At 45.7% G+C, this 19,516-nt stretch overlaps 1 protein-coding gene across 1 annotated transcript in view; it reads right to left on the bottom strand.

The window, feature by feature from the left end:
- Nucleotides 1-300: 300 nt before the first annotated feature.
- Nucleotides 301-19,516, bottom strand: part of FAM241A (family with sequence similarity 241 member A) — a 133,318-nt gene continuing 114,102 nt past the window's right edge. The window contains exon 2 of the mRNA XM_078677481.1: nucleotides 301-895. Coding sequence (XP_078533607.1) covers nucleotides 650-895 — 246 coding nt within the window. The 3' untranslated portion in view covers nucleotides 301-649. The remainder of the gene's footprint in view (nucleotides 896-19,516) is intronic.

The raw sequence follows: 19,516 nt of genomic DNA on the forward strand, positions 1-19,516 counted from the left end.
TACCACTGAAGTTGTATATGTATATTTATCTGAGCAGCTCACAGCTTTTCACCCTTCCACAGAAGATGCAGTGGTATAATTATACCGTAATAAAAGGTAAATTCTTAGTGATTAAGTTTTTGAACCAATAATTCAGATATTACCATTTTATTTGTCTAGAATAGTCAAATTCAGTTCGAATGAACATTGCAAAGAACTATGGGTTGGGGTAAAGATATACTAGATTCTATATTTTTAATATAAATACAAACCAGTCAGTCTAAATGCTGCCATGTCTATTCCAAATCAGATTTTGCAAAATCGTTGGAGAGGTATGGGGTTCATCCAGTGATGTATACAAACTACTATTTTAAAATGAGTATTCATACTACAAGGGCCGAGGGACCTATCTGTGTTTTGTTTGGCCTTTATTAATTAAATGGTAAGTCATTGCCCACACCAAGATCACCTTTTTTCAAAAAATCTCTTTATTTTTTCTTTCACAATGAAAGAGTTGGCAAAAGTTAATAAACAAACCAAACATATTAGATACAACTGCATCACAATATTTTGACCAATGCAATGGGCAAAAAACATTCTTGCCTTTCTTGTTTCCATGGAAACGAGACGACTGTAAAGTCTGTTGTATGATAAGTCATGTTTCCACATTTTACTGTTGTACATGAATGATGACAAGGCACAGAAGAGCAACAAGCCCCAGAGCTTGGAGGCCAAGGAACCACAGCATAACCCAGAAGAATACTACAAGAACAGGTTCCACAGTCCTTTCACCAAAGTACATCCTTGAGAACCCTAGACTAATTAGTATTTTGTTGATTTCGCCAAAAAGAGTTCCCAACTTTTTATAGTCATCTCCAGGGTGCTCTGCTGAATGGTTGCTTTGGTTTTGCAGTATCTACGAGAAAGAAATAAGTGTTAAACTCCGGATCGCAGTAATATACAAAACCTTTAAAACCGTTTTTCTTTTTTTTCAAATTAGAACAGAAATTTGGCATATTACATTTACAGTGCACAAGCATGAAAGCGATGGCCAGTGTCTACTTATCAATTTGGATAAATAGAATAAAAACAGTGCCCAGCAAGGTTGGATTGGAATCAAAAACAGTTCGTCCCACCCCAAAAACTCGTGGCACACATTCGCAGATTGTGTCTTTTTGCAAACCACCGAGAGAGAGAGAGAGAGAGAGAGAGAGAGAGAGAGAGAAAGTGTGTGTAGTATGTGTGTGTGTAGTATGTGTGTGTGTGTGTAGTGTGTGAAAAGTGTAACTGAATCATTTCCAAGAAACACTATATATAATTAAAGATGTCGTTTAAAACGTTAACTAAATTCCTGCGTCTGACCAGTATTTGGGTAGCTCGCTCTAAATTTTCAGTTATTGCATCCGGACAGCGTATCTAAGTTTATTATTAGAAAAACATTAAAAAGGTATCAATTAGGGAAGCCATCATTGGCGAGGAATTAGTAGTCAACGCTCCCTGCTGAGACTTAGGGTTGCGATTTTCAACAGTCGCAGGTCAGCTGCATGGAGGGGTGGAGTCTGGGCAGTTGGGGGTTGGCTGGCCCCCTCCCACCACCACTCTTCGGCTGCATTGAGCACTAGAAATATAAGGCCTGTTAACAAGGTTGTTTCTTCTGCTAGGAGATGAATCTCACATTCTTCTCTCTCCCTGCCCGACTATCTGTGTTGTTGTGAGCGAATGGATGACAGGCATGCAGTTGCTACTGAAGGAAGATTGTTGCAACTGCTGACACTACTGAAGCCTGCAATATTAACTGTGGTTTGCTGGAGTCTGCCCTAAAACCAGGGCACGAGTCCTATAAAAAGAAGTGGGGGGACTGACCAAGTAAGACAGTATGCAAATGACCTCATGACGTCACGACATAACACTATAAAAGGAATAAAATAGTGTTATTTAAATTATTTGTGTATACTGGGACAAACCAACCCATCTGACAGTCTTACAGTGTCTGCATTTACTTACAGGGACAGGACAAAGGCAAAAGCTGCCACTCTTAAATACTTGTGAAGAGCAGGCAAGCTGTGTGCCTTTGTTTCCCTCTGTGGCATTTACATTTAAGTGTGAGGTTCCAGGCGGCCCCCAGTCAGCATATACAAACAAAAGGAGGACGGATGGCCCCTTAACTTGGGCCTAGGTGGAGGTGGAGAAAAAAACCCTCGCTGCCTGCACGTTGCTGCTGGGAATGGAAAGCAGACAATGTGCAGGCGCTGCTGAACGTGTCTCTGTGTTTTACTCTGGAACACATTTAGCATATTTCTGTGGGGCCTAACTTCTTGGCAGGGGGGGCGGCGTCCACCCTGTAAAAATAGTGGGCGGACGCCGTGTACCCGAGTGTACCCCCGACTAGTGCCTAGCCTAAAACAATGATGATGCTTTAAATCCTGGGGAGCTGGAAGTGTAAAGAAAGGTATTGTACCAACTGAGGCCATGCAAAGTTGTTAAGGTGAAGGAAAAGAAAGACAATTGTTCCAAAGAACCACATGGATAACCACTACAGAAACAACCAGTGCCCAGAAACCACACTACTAATGATCCTGGCAGGGCCCCCTGCACCAACGGTTTTAACTGCAGCTCAAAAACCTACCATAAGTAATATTTTACTAGCTTTTATTGAATCAAGGTATTCATTAGAGAATTAATGTAGCAGAGGTCAATTTGAATGTGGTGTGGGTGGTCCCTTGCAAAGTATCAAGCAGGGTCACAGGCAGGGTCACAGGGATGAAAGAAACTACAAAAGAAACTTGAAAGACTGTGCCTCGGTTGCAGCCGGTGGTGAAGGGGTTGCAGACACTGATCTGGAAACTGGAGACAAGAGTTGAGAATGCAAGTGATTGCTATAGAGGGACCTATATTTGCCTAATAGGTTTGCTAAAGGGAGCTCTTAAACGATTGAGAACAATGAAACCAACGGTGCTGCTAACGTTCTTCTCCACGGAAAGGGCTTATAGGACACCTATGCAACATCTGGGTACTCTGCCTAGTGGGCTAACCTGCAAACTCTTGTACACAGATACCTAATACTTCAGGCAGCAAGAAGAATGGGGACTTACGCAGTATGGAAACTCCATCATATTATTGTCCCTAGACTACATGCAGTTAGTGCACATGGAGAGAAAGTTATTTGATGCAGTCAAAAAGAGATTGAGAGAATCGATTCAAGAATATGCTTCTCTTCTTTGCAGGCATCAGAGTGGTAGATGGTAAACAATCTCTTGTACACAGCTCCTAAAAAGGCCTAGGAAACTAGAAGCCATAGATGTGAACATTGTTTTAAATATATTATTTTGGTTGAATATACCCATAAGACAATAACTGCACTGCACAATAAAACACACATACTGTACAAAATTAAAAACATCATTTAAATCAAATTGTGCTATCAAAGTTAAAAACAAATTATCGCTTGTTAATTATTAGAAAAAAAGAGGATTTCACTAAGAACCGGTCAAGCTACGTTTTTTAGTAAGAGCTAAAAATTCATAACCTATATAGCTTAAGTCATTATGCCAATCATCACAGAAATTACTTGCCTTCGGTAACGATGTATCTGGTAGAGACAAATGTTAGTTGTAGATTCCTTACCTTAGAATTTCCCCCAGGCGTCAGTCTGGAGCCGGAGATTTTTTCTTCAGCAGTACCCGTGCGCATCATTAGGTGGCGTCGGTTGGCTCCGACTCCGTCGTGGGCACCGCGATGACGTTGCGGGACCTACATAGACACCACCCATGCGAGCTGATGTCAGTTCCCAACACGACTTTCCACGCCAGAAGCACAGAGCCATGAAAGACACCGACCATTGGTGCTTCAAAACTAGGGCCCTTTAGGGGAGTCTGTATCCCTAGAAATCAGTTTGCAGAGCGGGGAGGATAGGCGGGGCGGTAAGGAATCTACAACTAACATATGTCTCTACCAGATACATTGTTACCGAAGGTAAGCAGCTTGCTCATCTGATAGAGACTGTTAGTTGTAGATTCCTTACCTTAGAATAGAAACCCCAGCAATACCATCCCCGGAGGAGGGTATGTGAACCTAAATCAAACCAGAAAGTCCTGGAGAACCGAACGAGCAAAGTACCCAATCTCTCTGGACTTGGCTATCCAGCCAGTAGTGTCTGGTAAACTTGTGCAAGGATGACCACACAGCTGCCTGACAGATGTCAAGGACTGGAGCTCCACGTGCTAATGCCGTGGTTGCAGCTGTTGCTCTGGTGGAATGAGCACACAACCCCACAGGAGGGTCCTTTTTCGGCAAAGCATAGCATATTTTGATACAGAGGACAACCCTTCGGGGGATGGTCCATTTTTGAACAGCCCGACGTTTTTTGGCATCCACATACCCAATGAAGACTTGATCATCCATCCAACCAGAAGTCTTTTGTGCGATCAAGATAAAAAGACAATGCACGTTTTGGGTACAGACAGTGGAGTCTCTCCTTCTTGGAAGGATGCAGGGGTAGATAAAAGGTGGGCAGAGTGATAGATTGCTCCACATGAAAAGGCGTGACGAACTTAGGAAGGAATAAAGGCTTGGTCCGAAGCACCACTTTATCCCGATAGGCAGATAGAAAAGGGGGCCTAAAAGATAAAGCTTGCACCTCTCTCACCCTGTGAGCAGCGGTGATGGCAACAAGTAAGGCAGTTTGAGTTCCAGCAACCTGAGGGGACAGTTATGAAGGGGCTCGAAGGGAGCACACATAAGAAATGTGAGAATCAGAATAAAGTCCCATTGGGGCATTATAAAAGGAGATGGAGGAAACAGATGAGTAAGCCCCTTAAAGAATCAGTTAACGATAGGAGACTTGAATAAAGGCGGATGATCTGGCAGCCGAAGAAAAGCAGAGATGGCTGCAAGCTATACTTTAGAGTGCCCAAGGCAGGACCCTGCTGACCCAAAGGCAGGACCCTGCTGAGCCAAAGGAAGAACCTCTGAAAGAGGAGCAGAAATGGGATCAATAGTCTTTGCTGTTAACCATGCCACAAATGTGTTCTATCTACAGGCGTACACAGTTTTAGTGGAGGGATGTCTGTCTGCCAAGATAGCATCACAGACTTCGGGTGGAAGGTCAAAAGCTGTCAACTGCCGCCGCTCAATCTACATGCAAGGAGGTGGAGACTGGACAGGTTCGGGTGAAGAACCCTCCCCTGCTGTTGCGACCGAAGATCCAGCTGAAGGGGCAGTTTGATTGGAGGATCGATAGCCATGCTCAGGTGGTAGGGGTACCAGACTCTTCGTGCCAAACTTACAAGAATGACTTGAGCCCGGTCGCGCTTTATCTTCTTGAGCACTTTGGGCAGAAGTGGTACAGGTGGAAAGGCGTACAGGAGGTCGAAGTCCCACTCGCAACGAAAAGCGTTGCCTTGGAAACTCCAACGCGCAAAACTGTTGACATTGCACGTTCTCTTTGGAGGCGAACAGATCTAACTAAGGCTCTCCCTACCGCTAAAAGATACCTTACGCCACCTCAAGATGGAGACGCCATTCGTGATCGACTAGCGAGTGACGGCTTAGTTCGTCCGCCCTGGCGTTCAGGGACATGGCGGGTGTGAACCACCAGGGTTATGTCCTAATGTCCCAGCCACGTCAAGAGGCAGAGAGCCTCTTGACAAAGGGTCCCTGACCCCACCCACCCTGTTTGTTGCAGTACCACATGGCCGTGGTGTTGTCTGTGAACACCTGCACCACTTTCCCCCCTATGAGAGGGAAGGAATGCTTTCAGTGCCAGTCTGATCGCCGGAGCTCCAAGAGGTTAATATGAAGGCCGGGCTTCGCCAGAGACCAGACGCCTCTGATCTCCGTCTCCCCCAGGTGGCCAACCCATCCCAGAAGTGACACATCTGTCACCACTGTTAGATCTGGTTGGGGAAGGGAGAGGGATCTGCCTTAGACCCGATCTTGGTTTGTGAACCACCACTGCAGTTGGTGCGCAATATCCTCTGAGATCTGGACTTAGTCAGAAAGATTACCCTGATGCTGTGCCCACTGGAACTTCAAGTCCCACTGCAGAGCCCGCATATGCCATCTGGCATGATCTACCAGCAGGATGCAGGAGGCCATGAGGTCTAGCAGCCTCAGAGTCAATCTCACCGAAATGCGGGATAGAGGCTGCAACATCAGTATCATAGCCCGAATATCCCAGACTCACTGCTCGGGAGGATAGGCCCAAAACTGCACTGTGTCCAGAACCGCCCCGATGAAAGGGAGTGGTCTGAGAGGGAGTCAGGTGTGACTTCGGCACGTCGTTTGTGAACCCCAGCGAATGCTGGAGATGCGCTGTAGTCTGGAGGTAGGAGGCAACAGCCTGGAACGAGCCCGCCTTCAACAGCCAGTTGTTGAGATAGTGGAAGACAGGAACCATCGATCTACGCAGATAAGCTGCGACCACCGCCATCACCTTTGTGAACACCCAAGGGGCACTAGTAAGGCCAAAGGGGAGCACAGTGAACTGAAAGTGCTCGTGGCTCACCCTGAAGCGAAGGTATTGTCTGTGGGCAAGCGGGGCAGGGATATGAAAATAAGCGTCCTGCAAGTCCAACGCCACCAGCCAGTCACATGAGTCAAGTGCAGACAGAACTTTGGGCTAGGGTGAGCATTTTGAACTTCTCCTTCCGGAGGAAGAAGTTGAGTGCCCAGAGGTCTAAGAAAGGACACAGGCCTTTGTCCTGCATGGGTACAAGAAAGTAGCGGTAATAGAAACCATGACCTACTTCTGGCACAGAAAACCTCTCTATAGCTCCCTTGGCCAAAAGAGCAGATACTTCCTGGCGGAGAAGTGCTAAATGATCCTCCGACATGCGATCGTAAGACGGTGGCATGGAGGGAGGGGTAATCTCGAAGGGGAGAGAGTAGCCCCATCAGGCTATTTGCAGACCCACCTGTCCGACGAGATGGGTTGCCAGTGGAGGAGGGGATTGCGGATCCCGCCCCAACTGGCCGTTGATGGGCTTGAAATGTCAGACAAGGAAGGTTTGAAGGCGGGGGGAAAAGGGTGGACCGGCCCACCCGCTGGCTCCCTGACCCGTGAGGACGCTGGGTCTAACGTCTGCTTCCACGCAGAGGCTGGACAGTTTGCTTGACTCTATGGCTGGGCTGGACAGGACGTGGCTGGGAGCCCCTTCCATAGCCACGAAAGGCAGACTGAGATGGACGTAAGGTAGCCATGAGGCCCAAGGATCTGGCCGTAGCTTGAGAATCCTTGAAGCTCTCAATCTCTGAGGCGAGTGCCATCAAGGGGCATGTCCAGCAAAGAAGACTGGACATCCCCTGAGAAGCCAGAAGTGCTCAAATCAGGCGTAGCCTCTAACAGCTACCGACGTGGCAATCGTTCTGCAAGAGTCGGTGGTATCCAGTCCACATCGTATGGTGAATTTGGTTGGGTCTCTGCCGTCTGCCACTGCTTGACAGAGAACAGCCCGGGCCTCCTCCTGTCACTGAGACCGCAGCTGAGCGACCATATCCCAGATAGTATGGGAGTATCTGCCTGAGAGGCATGCGGTATTCCCCGACCACAATGTCAAGCTGGAGGAAGAGAACATTTTCTTCCCAAGCTCGTCCAGCTTCTTGGATTCCCTATCTGGAGAAGCAGAAGGAAATGTGCCTTTTGATAAAGAGGCTTGGACTACCAAGCTCTCAGGGAAGGGGTATTTGGTCAGGCATGCTGGGTCGCACGGAGGGGCAAGGTGGCAGCGGGCATTGTCCTATCCACAGGAGCCCCTGTGCTGGACTTGTGCTTGCATTGGTTTGCACTCACCCCTCTCTGCGCTGTCTCCCACTGAGGGCCCGGCCGATTTGAGGGCTGCTCGACCTGGGGCACGGGCGGAGTTAGTGCGTCGGCCATCTTGGGTAGTGTTTCCTCCCTTGGGGCGAGAGGCAACAGTATAAAAACAGTAGAAGGACTCTTCGCGCGAGAAAACTGCAATTGTTGCCTGAGGCTTGAGCCGGGCAGTCATTATTTTCATTTGCTCCTTTTTAATCTACCTTTTATGTGCACTACCCTTTGTGTCCTCTCCCCCCTGCACTTGCGCGCGGATTTAGCGCGACGCTGCAGTCTTCACCGATTTCGGGTGAAGGCATCTTTTTTATCTTTCTTCTTGATTTTAATTTGCATTGCATTGGTTTTTGCACTCACCCCTCTCTGCGCTGTCTCCCACTGAGGGTCCGGCCGATTTGAGGGCTGCTCGACCTGGGGCACGGGCGGAGTTAGTGCGTCGGCCATCTTGGGTAGGGTTTCCTCCCTTGGGGCGAGAGGCAACAGTATAAAAACAAGCGGCTATGGCTCCGCGCAGCGGACGCGTTCAGCGGGCGCGCCGGAGTCAAGCCAGAGTCAAGCCAGAGTCAAGCCAGAGTCCAGCCCGTCTGCGCCCGTCCGCGACAGACCGGGACGCGGGGCGACTCCTCTTAGTCCTCTGATGACATCCGATATCTCGGAACTGGTAAGGCACTATACCAAACATGAGCTTTTAATATTACGCCCTAGCGTGGCAAATTGCTGTAATCACAGCTATCAACCCTATCTATTACCTAGGGTTTGTGACTTTTGTGACCAGACTCTTCTATCCCCCAAGAGTAACATACAGGTTACATCTGAACCTAATATGATACTATTAAACTGCAGATCGTTGAGAAAACACAAACTGGAAATATACGATCTGCTAATCACGAATAATCCCGATGTGCTTTTCTTAACCGAGACGTGGTTGGAAGAGGAATCATCTCCAGAAGCACTGGAGGCTACCCCCCCTGGCTACTGCCTACTTCGCTTAGATAGACATAAGCAAAGAGGGGGAGGGTTAGCACTCATACATAAGTCAGAGATAGAGTGTTCCTTAGTGAAAACTACCTTACCTCATAGTGAAAGCGGTTTATTCACCATTAAACTCGGACCGAGAAATACTATTAAGGGTCTTTTGGTATACCGCCCGCCTGGAGCAGTCAGACAATTTGATAGTCAGCTTTTAGACCTTATCATGCAGCCAGCCCTCCGATACAAAAAGTTTATCATTTTAGGTGATCTAAACCTTCATTTCGATGATAGGGAATGTAAGGAAATTTTTCAAAGACAACAAGGGTCCTCAGGGAATAATGATAAACAGAAAAAATAATTTTACAGACCACAATCGGTACTATAATCAAGTTTCCAGACCCAGCCGGGTGAGGAAATGTTTAATTTAAAGATAGAAAAGGAGTGTGGTTGACCTGGAGGTGGTCAGTTATAAACACTTTAGATGGGGCACAGTCCTGTACCTATCCATCAAAGAAGAAAATGTAGCAGAGATGCTACGAAAGTAAGAAAAACTTTACAGGCAAGGCGTTTGGAGCCAAAATGTCGCTTGTAAGTTAATGAACAATGCAAAAACAAGTTTCGACATACAGTATTTACAGAATGGCATACAATTGAATTTTCTGTAATACTGTTAAACCATCAACGTTTCGATCCCCTGGCTCCTAATGAACCGGGATCATCATCAGGACTATTAAATCATTTGCCTGTTTCTAGGAATGCCTGCCGGGCAAATTGTAATATCCTGGTCAGGCACTAGAGTGGTCAGAATACCGAGGAAATTGTCGGTACCTGGTTGCGAGGCGGGGAAAATAAAGCCTCAGAGTAGAGCGAGCCTTTTTGATATCACTCGTGGAGATAACTTGCGTCCTAGTTAGGGGCGAATATTGTTCCAACAACCGGTGGGCTGTTGTTGCCACGGGAGTTGAGGCGGGATGACGGCGAGACTCGGTGGTCTCTCTCCGTGTCTTGGCAGCATCGATGCGCTGTCCCAATCGGACATTTTGGCTCCAAACTCCTTGCCTGTAAAGTTTTTCTTACTTTCGTAGCATCTCTGCTACATTTTCTTCTTTGATGGATAGGTACAGGACTGTGCCCCATCTAAAGTGTTTATAACTGAGCACCTCCAGGTCAACCACACTCCTTTTCTATCTTTAAATTAAACATTTCCTCACCCGGCTGGGTCTGGAAACTTGATTATAGTACCGATTGTGGTCTGTAAAATTATTTTTTCTGTTTATCATTATTCCCTGAGGACCCTTGTTGTCTTTGAAAAATTTGATTACCCATGGTCCAAAGGTACTTATTGGGTTCCCTTGTTAAAATAAAAATGAGGGAATGTAAGGAGGCACAAGAGGTGGCTACAGCTCTGGCATCACTGGGGATGAAACTACAATCTGATGCCCCCTCGCACCAACTTGGCCATCTCCTGGATCCCATCTTTGCCAACTGGGAGGGTATTACGATCTTCCCCTTGATTCGAATAATTTGGTCAGATCACTTCGTCATCTCGTTTCTGGTTGATAATACCCCTACCGAAAACAGGCCTTCTAACCCTCACTCCTTGAAGCATAGAAATTGGAAAAAGTTTAACCAAGAGACCTTCAAACAGGCCCTTCAAAACCCCTCCGCAAAGCAACTCCCTTCAGGAGGCCTGGATAAATTATGAAAAATGGTTGACCACTGCTTTGGATGAGATAGCCCCCTGGACATCTAAACACCCGGTTAGACAATCTAAAACCGCCCCTTGGTTTTCCGAAAAACTTAAGCTCGCCAAAGCTAGATGCAAAACTCTTGAACGCAATTGGAGAAAAAACTACAATCTTGAAGACAAACTAACATACACGAAGGAACTAAACAAATACCATAAACTAGTGAGATCGGAAAAAAGCTGCCATCTTAAAAGTAGAATAGATTTAGCGGCCAATCCAACCAAAGAACTCTTTTCGATCTATAAAGAACTCACTATCCCAACTAGACTGGAAGCTCAAGATACTTACTCGGAAGAACTATGTGACTCCATTGCTGACTTTTTTGTAAGCAAGATCGATAAAATCCATGCCACTTTTATAAGGGATGAGACCAGTCTGAGTAAACCTGAAGCAACCAATAACAGCAACACTGGGACTCCTAGTCTCACATGTTCCACTACTCCTGAGAAACAAGAGTTACTAAGCATCGCAAACAGTATACAATCTGGCTCCCCCAGCGATGTCTGTCCGCCGACTCGCTGTAAAGGAGTCTTGGAGACCACATTAATTGACTATATTAGTCCTATAGTCCTATTGTGTCACTCTCCTTTCAAGAATGCAAGGTATTAGACGCTTGGAAAACCGCTCAAGTCACCCCCCTCAAAAAAAAGGCCAACGTCCACATCTCCCAGTTTCAAAATCTTTGCCCTATTTCCCTCCTCCCTTTTTGTGCTAAGATTGTGGAAAAAGTAGTGAACATGCAGCTCATGAGTTATTTGAAAGAACACTCTCTCCTGCACCCCTCACAATCAGGCTTTAGAGCGGGACACTCTACTGAGTCTGCCCTACTTTTTTCCACTGAGAGTCTTCGGCACATAGTGGACGAGGGAGAGACAGCAGCGTTGATACTCTTAGATCTAAGTGCAGCCTTTGACACCGTGCTGCACTCAACGCTGCTGTCTCGGCTATTTGAGATGGGAGTAGAGGGGCAAGCTCTTGCATGGATGGAGTCCTTTCTGGTCAACAGGAACTTTCAGCTGCACTGCCCCCCCTTCAAATCATCTCTCAGGAAAACGTGCCATGGGGTTCCTCAGGGCTCAAGTCTGAGTCCTACTTTATTTAATATCTACATGGAACCCCTGGCTCGGATAGTTGAGACTTACGAGGTGGGCATTGTCAGCTACGCTGATGACACCCAATTGATGTTCAAGCTTACGCCCGACCACAAAGAAGATGCGACCAATTTCTCCAACTGCCTTTCCTCCGTGGCAGCTTGGATGAACACCAACTGTCTCCGCCTTAACGGCGACAAAACTGAGCTGCTGGTGGTAGGAAAATCTTCTTCCGCATGGTCTCACATGTGGTGGCCTGCGGAATTAGGCAGTCTGCCCTGCCCTGTGGCTTCGGTGCGTAACTTGGGCATCACACTGGACTCTAAACTATCTTACATGCCGCATGTCAACAAAGTTACGGCTAAGTGCTTCAGCGTACTAAGGGTCCTCCGGAAGGTTCTAGATCTCCTTCCGATGGACTCCAGGAAGACCATTGTCCATGCCCTAGTGACTCCCCCATCTGGACTATGGGAACGCCCTGTTACTTGGTTTGAGCAAAAAAGGAATCCACCAACTCCAGTGTGCTCAGAATGCCGCTGCGCGCCTAGTGCTCAAACTTCCTCGCAGAGCTTCAGGGAAATCTGCGTTGTCCAAACTTCACTGGCTTCCCATTAAGGAACAAATTAAATTCAAATCCTTATGCTTTGCTCACCGTATTGCACATGGCACTGGTCCAGGATACCTACAACGCCTGTTAACAATACATCGCCCTACCAGGAATCTGAGATCCTTGGGAACTATGGTTTTTAAGATCCCTACAATCACCAGAGCCAGGATGGGTGGCTGCTCGTTTAGTTATCTGGCTGCCAAGTGCTGGAACGAGCTCCCCCTTGAGCTACGAATGGAACCCTCGGCGATCAGGTTCCGGGGAAAACTGAAGACTCTTCTTTTCCCACGCACCTAGTCCATTCCTGGCTAGCCCTTCCTGTGCTCCTTCCTTTGAGCTTCCTTGCAGTTTTCAGCGCGGGGACACTCTGTCTTTGAGTAACCAGGCGCTCTATAAATGGTTTAAAATTAAAATTAAAGTGCCCAGGAGGACGTCCGTGAGGGCTTCATTGAATGGCAAAAGTTGCAAGCTGAAGCACCTCTGCCAGGAGGTTAGTCTTGACTGCCACCGTAGGGAGCTTGTGGCAGAGAACCTCGGCTGCCATCCTCACCACCATATTATAAGAAGCCGCCTCCTCCGTAGCCATGGTAGGGGGGAAAAAGCAAGCCAGTGTCAGGGGAAGTGTCCAGACCACTTGCATCACCCAGGTCCATTCTCCAGTCCGGTTCCTCAAGCTGGTCAGTTAACGGGTCCAATGGCCCCTCCCAGTCCTCTACCCCACCTTTTGGCCCAAAGGGAACGTCAGGAATGAAAGTCCCTTCTGGCGTGGGAATCAACGTCAGTCCGGCTCCATGTCCACGATGGGGATGGGATTGGCGCCGACCAGGGGCAAGGTAGACGCTGGGAGCGTTGTTGTCGGGATTGACATTGAAGAAGGTAGAGTGAGATCGACCGGTGTCAATCCGGATCCAGGCCTGGATCCATGGCAACCCGCCGGAGATGGGGCTGGAGCCGCCGGCATCAAAGTCCCAGGCCCGATCAACTCTGTGGGGTTCGAAGGCACGCAGACTGAGCAGGGGCTGTCCAAATATGAGGACAAGGCCTCAGAGCATTTGGATTTGGACAGGGGATGCTCCGGCCTGCGGAAAGGGAGGGAGGCGCGGAGCTGTCTTCGAGAGACGATGCTCTGGATTACACATCGCATCGGTCAACCGATGGGGAGAAGTCAAAGAAAGTCTGTGCTTTTTTGGCCTCTTCTTGTATTTCCCTGACTTACTCTAAGATCTCCAGACGACTTTGAGTGCAAGGAGTGTGGGCTCCGCAACCGTTCTCGAGCCCTACCCCTCGAACAAGAAAGGCTCTGTAACCGTTCTCGAGCCCTACCCCTCGAACAAGAAAGGGAGCAGAGTGTCAGGCCTCCAGCAGCTTTCGGGACCACTCCCACAAAGTCTTCAGGTTCATGGACCGGCACTTGGAGCGCGACTTCGGGTCATGGTCGCGCTCCAAACACCAATGGCACATGAGGCGCGGAGCCGTCACGGACATCATCCAGTGGCAGGAACCGCAGGGCTTGAAACTGGTACTTCGCTGGGACATCCTCGACGCACCAGGAATCTACGACTCGAAAACGACGTTGACAAAAAGTGGAAAAAAAGTTAGTCAAAAAGTGGCTAGGGGTAGCTTTCTCCGGATCTTCGCGAGGCTGGGACGTAAAAAGAAAGAACTGTCGTCAGCGAGCATGGATGGCGTCTAGGTAGGTCCCGCAACATCATCTCAGTGCCCGTGACGGACGCAGAGACGACCGACCCCACCTAACGATGTGCAGGGGTACTGCTGAAGAAAAAATCTCCGGATCCAGACGGACACCTGGGCGAAATTCTAAGGTAAGGAATCTACAACTAACAGTCTCTAACAGATGTGTTGTATACACACAAATCACATTTAATAAACTTAATTTGATAACTGACAAGTAGTTAGTCCATTCGCCTGAAATAAATGAAACGTAGTATAAAACAGTATCTGTAATAACAGACTTTAGAATACAGTAGGCCAATCAATAGTTTGTTAAAACCACATTCCTCTGAAGAGGAACAACCCATTTTGCTCTTACTTTGTAATGGAGTGGGCAAAATAGTATAAAACGGACCTCAGTTTCTTCAGTACAATCACAGTATGGACAGGAACTGGATTGAGGTATATTGAGAGACCAATTAAGACTATAGGAACGCAGTGGTAACATACTTATCCTAAATATTTGATAGTAAAGGTTTTAGCCATTGAAGGTTCAACTTTATCTAAATAAATATCTTTCAATGTAAGGTAGAGGTATCAAAGATAAGGCCACTATTGAAGGCCTCTCTTTGACTACATTGCACAACAATGTCCAATAATGTTTAAAAAAAAAACATGTTGAATTTAACAAATCGGGGTGATCCCAGAATTAGTTAAGTCCCAAAGATTCAAAACTATGGCAGAAATAAACCAGCACTGGAATAATAAAAGCCTCTCTACTTTCCAGTATTGAATGCGAAGCAGCTTTATATTGCTCTAGAGCAGCACTGCTCCAGATATAACCCCAATACAATGACGGTCTAAATTTAGCTAGATGACCTATACTCTTAATCCTCAATTTCAAAACTACTTGTGGGTAACCTAAGTAACGATTTTAGAAGCAATTTTCAACAGCTTCCATTTTCCTCAGGTTTGAAAATCCCAACAACGTGGAACCATATATGGCTGCAGACTGAGTTTGTGCATTGCGTACCTCCAAAACTGGGGAAACAAAGCATAAGCCCAATTTCAATGAAAAGCCCGGGAAAGCTTTAGACCTATGTGGAATATTAAAGTGTTTTTCCACAAATGTTTCATCCAGAGATTATTTGCAGACACTCTAAATGCCTAAATAATCAAAGTTGTATACCCTAACCAGGTATGTTTCCTCTGTCACTAAATATAGAGTACGCCTGAACGATCTCAAAAGGTTATCTGCCATGAACTTTGTTTTTTGACTCACTGACAGCCAAGCCCAGTGATTGCCAGAACTCATAAAATGTATTTAGAAGACATGTCAGAAATCTAGAGATTAATAGAGTGTGATCTACAAAGAGCAAGGTATTTATATAACATTTGAACTTCAAATGAAGGGACATAGAACATCCTACCATTGAGCACATTGATGACACCATTTTTGTATAACACTCCCCTATTAACAGGATTAGCTGAGTAAATGCTTTGATTTGAACCAAGAGCTCTTTGAATCAAAGGAAATCTCTGTGCTCAAAGGTGGCAGAAGTCAAGCTGAGTGGGGCTCATCTGGAAGCATTAGTGTAAAAAGATGGATACTTCCACAGAGGAATCTGGAATGCAAATGATAACGGAAGCTCATACTTCTCTGTTGGATGCTCAACCCTAGTTGTAAACGCTCTGGTAACATGTTCATCAGTGGAGAAGGATATTGATGGACCACCTTTACAATTCAGTGCTTATTTACATGCTGCTAAGCTGAATTTATATAAAGACTTTATAATTCTGAACGTCACAAACACAATAGAGCCTTCTAAGGGAGGATGCTAGGCTGCTTGGCTGAGACCATCTCCTAGTGGAGTTGCCTCTGCCATTCATCTGAAGCAGAGCTTAATGCCATCGGGGAGACGAGTTGAGGTGAATTCCAGCTCATACGTTGTTCAAATCAGACTAATTCTTAACCCGTTTAATTTATTGTACTAATTATGCTCTGTTAAAAATACAATTACGATGTATTGTATTTGCGGCTGAGGTAGCAAGTATGCTGTGTTGGTGAGTGGACCTGAAAATATTTATGAAGTCTTTAGGAGTGTTAGTCTATCGTCGGCAACTTGGGTAGTACAGAAATGCATTACAGCCAGGAGTACATAGTGCAAGCAACATTTCTGAGATTGTTGGTTTAAGGCATGGGAACTAGACGCTGGAAGATTTACTTGTTCGTCAATATGATTACGTGTATAAAGTTTATGACTAGAAATGTTAGGAGGCTGAATAACAGCACGAAGACAAGGCTGGAGTTTTAAGTTAATCAACCAAAAGCCCATATTGTTTTCTTACAAGAGACTCATTGAATAGAGGAGGAGAGTTTGAAGATTAAGATGTGGGTGGGTATGTTTCATTCGCCATGATACATATACCTCTCTTTTGAGAGGACTAGGAACATAAAATAACTTAACCAAAGCCCTTCATTCTGAAACAAAATGTGTTATATGTTTCGTTGTAAGGTAAACTAGATGGAGTAGATGTGTTTCTGTTGAATGTATATGCAGCCAATGAAGGTGTTAGGAGATAAATCAAAGATTCCAATTACACATTGCGTGGTATGTTAGACAGACATCTGCCGAGCAATTCCCACCTTTCACCAAAGGTGAGCAGTCTGAGGAAAGCAATTCTTCATTTGGATTTACTTGATCTGTGGGGAGTGCGGTGTGAGGACAAGATGGTGTACTCACACCATTCCAGTGTTCAAAAGAGCTCTCAAGATTGGATGTTTTTTTACTTGTGTTCGGAGTGGATGAGGAATTTTATACAAACAGAATACCAGGGGAGGGTCCTTTCAGATCACTCTCCACATGTCAATATTTGCCAATTTCAGATTCAAAAGGAGGGCCCCAACATGGTTACTTCATTGTGCTTTAGTGGCTCATGTTCTTGTAGTTGCAGCGATTGTGGTGCAGTGAAGGTGGTAATTAGAAGGCTTGCACAGAGAAGCTTGGAGGGAGTCAGACAAACACTGCAGAAAGAGATTTTGGCAAATGGATTCAGAATTTGAGAACGAGAGAGAGCTAGGAAATGTGAACGCAGAATGTTTGGAACATTTGGCAGAACTGAAGGCGAAGACACCTGACCTCCTGCAGCATTTAGTAAGCTATGCATTAAAAAAAATGTACACAGTGATTGTATAGAGATGGGAAAAGACCTGGGATATTATTGACCTGGTTGCTGAAGGCGGCAGGAAGGTATAAATACTTTTTTTTCATTACCTCAAAGAACTTCATGAACCTATGCCCCCTTTAACCTAGTGAAGTAACAGTTGAAGTGCTGCAGGATAGGGACCTGCATGGCATTGCTATAAAAATTGTTCTGGAAGATTCTTTGTCGAATAATGAACTGATGCAGTCCATAGAAGACTGCAGCTCAGGTAGGGGAGAGATGGGGAATTGTGGTGGGACAAATTTCGAGTTGCGTTATATAAGAAACTGGGGGAAATATTGTCTGACAAACTATTGGGTGCCTTGCCTGAAGTGATGGAGTTCGGGAAACTGCTGCTATGCCTGAGATTGGTGAGGATTGCAATGTTTCCCAAATCCAAAGATTTAACAACCAACTCTAGGGCACTGAATGTACAATATGGACAGCAAAATATTCTGTAAGATGTTGGCTAACAGCTCAAAGTTGGTGATTTTGAGTATTGTAAACAAAGACCAATATAGGTTTATATCCCTCAGAAGTATTGGTTAAAATTCGAGCAGCCAGGTTCTTGTGCTGGAGAAAGAGAAAAAGCATATTAAAAGTGAATATGGCTCTGGCATTACTAGAGATGGAGAAAACATTTAACACCACTGTTCAACTTACCTTTTCAGAGTGCTCTATTGCTAAATGTTGGTCCCCAGGCTGTTTGAAATTACTTTCTAATCCCCTGAATTAGTCAGTGGTATCTGATAAATGGGAGCAGGTAGGGGTAGGCGACTGGAATGTTACCCTCCCCATTACTTTTCACTTTAGTGTTTGAGCTGCCTGCTTAGGACTAGGATGAAAGATCATAAAGTCAAGAGACGGATCCTAGAAAACACTGTATGAGGGAGACTTGCTGGTCTACCTGAACCAAGCTGTGATTTCGACTAATGTGAGAAATGCGGATGGACCTTGGGACTCTTACTTAACTGTAAAGAATTATTACGCCACTAACCTGGCACTCTTAAAAACGCTCCAGATTCAGTTGTACCTCATTTCAGTATTAGATTGTAGGGGGGAATTTATTGAGTGATCTCTACTAATGGTAAATTCATCACTTTCGCAGACACGCAGATGTTCAAATCAAAATAATCTTTATTCGGTTTCATGTAATAAAACCATAAAATCACACATTGAATATAAATAAAACAATCCTTCATGAACCAGGCCAATTAAGATCGAGACCTAGACTAAATGTGAAGGGCATGGTACAAATAACACCAAAATCACACTAGCAAGGCCTAATAAACAAATATCGCTCACGTTAACAACGAATGGTCTAATCCAAATAAAAACAATTGATAGACGGAGGGGTGAGCAAAGCATTCCAAAGTATATTGTGCCATAAAAAGTATGTTAAAAACAAACTAATTAATCACGACAGGACACAAGCCTGACAGCAGATTTAAAAAAGCTAAGCACATAGAAAACCGTGCTATCCATAATGCTATCCATAAGCATTTATAAAAAGATAAAAGCTCGATGCACGTGCCTAAAATTGGCATTTTTCAGAATCGGGACTAGAAAAGACGTTCTGGGTAGGTCGTTAAGACTACAGATCATCAAAAAGTGAGGCATGTCCTGTGGGGACTGTCCGTCGCAACCACGGGGCGACAGACTCTGGCCTTTGTGCTGCCACCTTAGGTGAGCAAAAAGATGATGGAAGAGGTCAAACCTGATCCTGGTCAGTAAAAAATGGTCATAAGAATTCATAAACCCTAACAGGTCCGGTGCCACCATCTGTGTGGGTCTTAGCATGATGAAGCGACATACACTGGGCTTCAATAGCTCCTTGTCTTCCCGGGCTATTACCTGCTGTTTAAAAAAGGCCACCTTAATGTCAACCAGGACCTTGTTGGTGCTCAATTCGGAGTTAGCAAAAAGATCTCCTCTCCCCAGGCTCGCAAGGCGCTCCTTGACATATTTTAGCCACAGTTGTTGGGAGACACGATCGAGGGCCCGACAATCCCTAAAGATTGTTTTGTTTAATGATGTCCCCTTTCTGGTCCAGATTTTAACCATAATGACACCAGGCAGTAGGCTACCAGATGGTGAGGTAGGTCAAGCCAAGTTCCTCATGTACGATGAAGGTAGAAGTACCAAGGGAACAGCTAGAAGCCGTCTCTAAAACCTTTTTTCAACAATTTGGAGATCGTCATGGATAGTGTAACCCCAGATTTCAGTGCCGTACAACGCTTTTGAAACGCACTTAGCCCTATAAAGCTGTAATATGCCCCCCACAGGTCTTTCTCCTAGGCTGGAGGCAAAATTAAAAACCGCTGCAGTAGCCCAGGTAAGATCATTCTTCTTACAGTTTTTCAGGGGCCTCCAGTTTATCTTGGCATCCAGCAGAACCCCCAAATATGAGAAAACACTCGTCCTAAGGACCAGG

Source organism: Lissotriton helveticus, chromosome 2_1, assembly GCF_964261635.1.
Source record: "Lissotriton helveticus chromosome 2_1, aLisHel1.1, whole genome shotgun sequence".
In the NCBI taxonomy this organism is placed as follows: domain Eukaryota; kingdom Metazoa; phylum Chordata; class Amphibia; order Caudata; family Salamandridae; genus Lissotriton; species Lissotriton helveticus.